The sequence below is a fragment of the Hyperolius riggenbachi genome, unplaced genomic scaffold (assembly GCF_040937935.1).
Source record: "Hyperolius riggenbachi isolate aHypRig1 unplaced genomic scaffold, aHypRig1.pri scaffold_477, whole genome shotgun sequence".
In the NCBI taxonomy this organism is placed as follows: domain Eukaryota; kingdom Metazoa; phylum Chordata; class Amphibia; order Anura; family Hyperoliidae; genus Hyperolius; species Hyperolius riggenbachi.
In genome coordinates, this window is record NW_027152688.1 from 9,719 (window position 1) to 16,669 (window position 6,951).

General features: G+C 46.8%; 1 protein-coding gene across 1 annotated transcript; it reads right to left on the reverse strand.

The window, feature by feature from the left end:
* Positions 1-3,040: 3,040 nt before the first annotated feature.
* On the reverse strand, positions 3,041-4,459 carry LOC137543923 (uncharacterized; the record flags this gene model as incomplete). Its single annotated transcript, XM_068264993.1, has 2 exons — positions 3,041-3,394; positions 4,289-4,459. Coding segments are annotated over 2 exons (525 nt in total), but the record flags the coding sequence as incomplete, so codon positions are not given.
* Positions 4,460-6,951: the final 2,492 nt, after the last annotated feature.

Consider the following 6,951-nt stretch of genomic DNA (forward strand, 5'->3'; position numbering starts at 1 on the left):
GCCCATCCAGCGTCCCAATCTTCCGCTGTTCCCTAGTGTGCACGTGTGTATTTATACATTACCTGTCCAGTGTCGCAGTGCCCATCCAGTGTCCCAATCTTCCGCTGTTCCCTAGTGTGCACGTGTGCATTTATTCATTACCTGTCCTGTGTTGCAGTGCCCATCCAGCGTCCCAATCTTCCGCTGTTTCCTAGTATGCACGTGTACATTTATACATTACCTGTCCTGTGTGGCAGTGTCCATCCAGTGTCCCAATCTTCCGCTGTTCCCTAGTGTGCACGTGTGCATTTATACATTACCTGTCCTGTGTCACAGTGTCCATCCAGCGTCCCAATCTTCCGCTGTTCCCTAGTGTGCACGTGTGCATTTATACATTACCTGTCCTGTGTCGCAGTGTCCATCCAGCGTCCCAATCTTCCGCTGTTCCCTAGTGTGCACGTGTGCATTTATACATTACCTGTCCTGTGTCACAGTGTCCATCCAGCGTCCCAATCTTCCGCTGTTCCCTAGTGTGCACGTGTGCATTTATACATTACCTGTCCTGTGTCGCAGTGTCCATCCAGCGTCCCAATCTTCCGCTGTTCCCTAGTGTGCACGTGTGCATTTATACATTACCTGTCCTGTGTCACAGTGTCCATCCAGCGTCCCAATCTTCCGCTGTTCCCTAGTGTGCACGTGTGCATTTATACATTACCTGTCCTGTGTCGCAGTGCCCATCCAGCGTCCCAATCTTCCGCTGTTCCCTAGTGTGCACGTGTGCATTTATACATTACCTGTCCTGTGTCGCAGTGCCCATCCAGCCTCCCAATCTTCCGCTATTCCTTAGTGTGCACGTGTGCATTTATACATTACCTGTCCTGTGTCGCAGTGCCCATCCAGCGTCCCAATCTTCCGCTGTTCCCTAGTGTGCACGTGTGCATTTATACATTACCTGTCCTGTGTCGCAGTGCCCATCCAGCCTCCCAATCTTCCTCTGTTCTCTAGTGTGCACGTGTGCATTTATACATTACCTGTCCTGTGTCGCAGTGCCCATCCAGCGTCCCAATCTTCCGCTGTTCCCTAGTGTGCACGTGTGCATTTATACATTACCTGTCCTGTGTCACAGTGCCCATCCAGCGTCCCAATCTTCCGCTGTTCCCTAGTGTGCACGTGTGCATTTATACATTACCTGTCCTGTGTCGCAGTGCCCATCCAGCCTCCCAATCTTCCGCTATTCCCTAGTGTGCACGTGTGCATTTATACATTACCTGTCCTGTGTCGCAGTGCCCATCCAGCCTCCCAATCTTCCTCTGTTCCCTAGTGTGCACGTGTGCATTTATACATTACCTGTCCTGTGTCGCAGTGCCCATCCAGCCTCCCAATCTTCCGCTGTTCTCTAGTGTGCACGTGTGCATTTATACATTACCTGTCCTGTGTCGCAGTGCCCATCCAGCGTCCCAATCTTCCGCTGTTCCCTAGTGTGCACGTGTGCATTTATACATTACCTGTCCTGTGTCACAGTGCCCATCCAGCGTCCCAATCTTCCGCTGTTCCCGAGTGTGCACGTGTGCATTTATACATTACCTGTCCTGTGTCGCAGTGCCCATCCAGCGTCCCAATCTTCCGCTATTCCCTAGTGTGCACGTGTGCATTTATACATTACCTGTCCTGTGTCGCAGTGCCCATCCAGCCTCCCAATCTTCCGCTATTCCCTAGTGTGCACGTGTGTATTTATACATTACCTGTCCTGTGTCGCAGTGCCCATCCAGCCTCCCAATCTTCCGCTGTTCCCTAGTGTGCACGTGTGCATTTATACATTACCTGTCCTGTGTCGCAGTGCCCATCCAGCCTCCCAATCTTCCGCTGTTCTCTAGTGTGCACGTGTGCATTTATACATTACCTGTCCTGTGTCGCAGTGCCCATCCAGCCTCCCAATCTTCCGCTGTTCTCTAGTGTGCATGTGTGCATTTATACATTACCTGTCCTGTGTCGCAGTGCCCATCCAGCGTCCCAATCTTCCGCTGTTCCCTAGTGTGCACGTGTGCATTTATACATTACCTGTCCTGTGTCGCAGTGCCCATCCAGCGTCCCAATCTTCCGCTGTTCCCTAGTGTGCAGGTGTGCATTTATACATTACCTGTCATGTGTCACAGTGCCCATCCAGCGTCCCAATCTTCCGCTGTTCCCTAGTGTGCACGTGTGCATTTATACATTACCTGTCCTGTGTCACAGTGCCCATCCAGCGTCCCAATCTTCCGCTGTTCCCTAGTGTGCAGGTGTGCATTTATACATTACCTGTCCTGTGTTGCAGTGCCCATCCAGCGTCCCAATCTTCCGCTGTTCCCTAGTGTGCAGGTGTGCATTTATACATTACCTGTCCTGTGTCACAGTGCCCATCCAGCGTCCCAATCTTCCGCTGTTCCCTATTGTGCAGGTGTGCATTTATACATTACCTGTCCTGTGTCACAGTGCCCATCCAGCGTCCCAATCTTCCGCTGTTCCCTATTGTGCAGGTGTGCATTTATACATTACCTGTCCTGTGTCACAGTGCCCATCCAGCGTCCCAATCTTCTGCTGTTCCCTAGTGTGCATGTGTGCATTTATACATTACCTGTCCTGTGTCGCAGTGCCCATCCAGCGTCCCAATCTTCCGCTGTTCCCTAGTGTGCAGGTGTGCATTTATACATTACCTGTCCTGTGTCGCAGTGCCCATTAGTGGTGCTCAAATACCCCTTTTTAAAATTCGAGTTTGGTCGAATTCGAATAGTAAATTATTCGAGGTTATTCGAATATTCGAGTCGAATAATTTTTACTATTCGATTCGACTTCGGACTTCGAGCTCACTATTCGAGTCGGTATTCGAGCTGACTATTCGAGCTGACTATTCGAATTGGCCTTAAATAGCTTCCAACACTTGTTTTGAGGGTGAATGATGCAAGAAACCTCTTTTTTTCCAAGTAACAACAGCAAGTGATTATGTGGGGATGTTCCTTTAAAAAAAAATGTGGAAAGAGAAGTTGTGTCCTTAATTTTGTTCAGTAGTGTTACTGTATATTCTTTCTTCTTTCTTCTTTCTTCTTTCTTCTTCTTCTTTCTTCTTCTTTCTTCTTTCTTCTTTCTTCTTTCTTCTTTCTTCTTTCTTCTTTCTTCTTTCTTCTTTCTTCTTTCTTCTTTCTTCTTGCTTCTTGCTTCTTGCTTCTTGCTTCTTGCTTCTTGCTTCTTGCTTCTTGCTTCTTGCTTCTTGCTTCTTGCTTCTTGCTTCTTGCTTCTTGCTTCTTGCTTCTTGCTTCTTGCTTCTTGCTTCTTGCTTCTTGCTTCTTGCTTCTTGCTTCTTGCTTCTTGCTTCCTTCTTCTTTCTTCTTTCTTCTTTCTTCTTTCTTCTTCTTTCTTCTTCTTTCTTCTTCTTTCTTCTTCTTTCTTGCTTCTTGCTTCTTGCTTCTTGCTTCTTGCTTCTTGCTTCTTGCTTCTTGCTTCTTGCTTCTTGCTTCTTGCTTCTTGCTTCTTGCTTCTTGCTTCTTGCTTCTTGCTTCTTGCTTCTTGCTTCTTGCTTCTTTCTTTCTTTCTTCTTCTTGCTTCTTGCTTCTTGCTTCTTGCTTCTTGCTTCTTGCTTCTTGCTTCTTGCTTCTTGCTTCTTGCTTCTTGCTTCTTGCTTCTTTCTTTCTTTCTTCTTCTTGCTTCTTGCTTCTTGCTTCTTGCTTCTTGCTTCTTGCTTCTTGCTTCTTGCTTCTTGCTTCTTGCTTCTTGCTTCTTGCTTCTTGCTTCTTGCTTCTTGCTTCTTGCTTCTTTCTTCTTCTTTCTTCTTCTTTCTTCTTCTTTCTTCTTCTTTCTTCTTCTTTCTTCTTCTTTCTTCTTCTTTCTTCTTCTTGCTTCTTCTTGCTTCTTTCTTCTTGCTTCTTTCTTCTTGCTTCTTTCTTCTTGCTTCTTTCTTCTTGCTTCTTTCTTCTTGCTTCTTTCTTCTTGCTTCTTTCTTCTTGCTTCTTTCTTCTTGCTTCTTTCTTCTTGCTTCTTTCTTCTTGCTTCTTTCTTCTTGCTTCTTTCTTCTTTCTTCTTTCTTCTTTCTTCTTGCTTCTTGCTTCTTGCTTCTTGCTTCTTTCTTCTTTCTTCTTTCTTCTTGCTTCTTTCTTCTTTCTTCTTTCTTCTTTCTTCTTTCTTCTTGCTTCTTTCTTCTTTCTTCTTTCTTCTTTCTTCTTCTTTCTTCTTTCTTCTTCTTTCTTCTTTCTTCTTTCTTCTTTCTTCTTCTTTCTTCTTTCTTCTTTCTTCTTTATTCTTGCTTCTTGCTTCTTTCTTCTTTCTTCTTTCTTCTTTCTTCTTGCTTCTTTCTTCTTTCTTCTTTCTTCTTTCTTCTTTCTTCTTTCTTCTTGCTTCTTGCTTCTTGCTTCTTTCTTCTTTCTTCTTTCTTCTTCCTTCTTCTTTCTTCTTGCTTCTTGCTTCTTGCTTCTTGCTTCTTGCTTCTTGCTTCACGTATTTCTCTTTTCAATTTTTTTTTTTAAGAAATGCAGCTATTTTTGAGCGTAACAAATATCTGGTGGGCGCACGCATGTTGGAAGCGCCATTGTATGTGCTCCCTGGCAGTGGAAACACAAAGACAGCAGGAGGTAAATTCAGCAGCAGGAGGAGGAGGATGAGTGTGTGGCAGCAGGCAGTCAATGAGGCAGGCAGCTCGCCGTGACATAATAGCCCTGGTACCTAGCGGTGATACCAGGGCTGTAAATAAACACAACAGGAGGTCCCAGACAGCGGTCGTGCAGCCCACATTGTGTCCAATACACAACTGGGACAACACAGTTTTCAACCCGGGCACCTCAGAAAAATTAAACCTTTTTTTTTTTTTATGGTTTTTTGGTTTTTGGTTTTGCAACCAATATAGCTATTGTTTGACGTAATAGCTGGTGGCAGAGTGGCAGCAGAAGGTAAATCATCTGTGTACCCTGGCAGTGGGAAACACAGACAGACAGCAGCAGCAGGAGGAGGAATGGAGGAGTAGGCGAGCAGCTATTGTTTGACGTAATAGCTGGTGGCAGAGTGGCAGCAGAAGGTAAATCATCTGTGTACCCTGGCAGTGGGAAACACAGACAGACAGCAGCAGCAGCAGCAGGAGGAGGTATGGAGGAGCAGTGTGAGTGTGGCAGCAGGTAGGCAGCGTGACATAATAGCCCTGGTACCTAGCGGTGATACCAGGGCTGTAAATAAACACAACAGGAGGTCCCAGACAGCGGTCGTGCAGCCCACATTGTGTCCAATACACAACTGGGACAACACAGTTTTCAACCCGGGCACCTCAGAAAAATTAAACCTTTTTTTTTTTTTTTTTTTGGTTTTTGGTTTTGCAACCAATATAGCTATTGTTTGACGTAATAGCTGGTGGCAGAGTGGCAGCAGAAGGTAAATCATCTGTGTACCCTGGCAGTGGGAAACACAGACAGACAGCAGCAGCAGGAGGAGGAATGGAGGAGTAGGCGAGCAGCTATTGTTTGACGTAATAGCTGGTGGCAGAGTGGCAGCAGAAGGTAAATCATCTGTGTACCCTGGCAGTGGGAAACACAGACAGACAGCAGCAGCAGCAGCAGCAGGAGGAGGTATGGAGGAGCAGTGTGAGTGTGGCAGCAGGTAGGCAGCGTGACATAATAGCCCTGGTACCTAGCGGTGATACCAGGGCTGTAAATAAACACAACAGGAGGTCCCAGACAGCGGTCGTGCAGCCCACATTGTGTCCAATACACAACTGGGACAACACAGTTTTCAACCCGGGCACCTCAGAAAAATTAAACCTTTTTTTTTTTTTATGGTTTTTTGGTTTTTGGTTTTGCAACCAATATAGCTATTGTTTGACGTAATAGCTGGTGGCAGAGTGGCAGCAGAAGGTAAATCATCTGTGTACCCTGGCAGTGGGAAACACAGACAGACAGCAGCAGCAGGAGGAGGAATGGAGGAGTAGGCGAGCAGCTATTGTTTGACGTAATAGCTGGTGGCAGAGTGGCAGCAGAAGGTAAATCATCTGTGTACCCTGGCAGTGGGAAACACAGACAGACAGCAGCAGCAGCAGCAGCAGCAGGAGGAGGTATGGAGGAGCAGTGTGAGTGTGGCAGCAGGTAGGCAGCGTGACATAATAGCCCTGGTACCTAGCGGTGATACCAGGGCTGTAAATAAACACAACAGGAGGTCCCAGACAGCGGTCGTGCAGCCCACATTGTGTCCAATACACAACTGGGACAACACAGTTTTCAACCCGGGCACCTCAGAAAAATTAAACCTTTTTTTTTTTTTATGGTTTTTTGGTTTTGCAACCAATATAGCTATTGTTTGACGTAATAGCTGGTGGCAGAGTGGCAGCAGAAGGTAAATCATCTGTGTACCCTGGCAGTGGGAAACACAGACAGACAGCAGCAGCAGGAGGAGGTATGGAGGAGCAGTGTGAGTGTGGCAGCAGGTAGGCAGCGTGACATAATAGCCCTGGTACCTAGCGGTGATACCAGGGCTGTAAATAAACACAACAGGAGGTCCCAGACAGCGGTCGTGCAGCCCACATTGTGTCCAATACACAACTGGGACAACACAGTTTTCAACCCGGGCACCTCAGAAAAATTAAACCTTTTTTTTTTTTCTATGGTTTTTTGGTTTTGCAACCAATATAGCTATTGTTTGACGTAATAGCTGGTGGCAGAGTGGCAGCAGAAGGTAAATCATCTGTGTACCCTGGCAGTGGGAAACACCGACAGACAGCCAGCAGCAGGAGGAGGAATGGAGGAGTAGGCGAGCAGCTATTGTTTGACGTAATAGCTGGTGGCAGAGTGGCAGCAGAAGGTAAATCATCTGTGTACCCTGGCAGTGGGAAACACAGACAGACAGCAGCAGCAGCAGGAGGAGGTATGGAGGAGCAGTGTGAGTGTGGCAGCAGGTAGGCAGCGTGACATAATAGCCCTGGTACCTAGCGGTGATACCAGGGCTGTAAATAAACACAACAGGAGGTCCCAG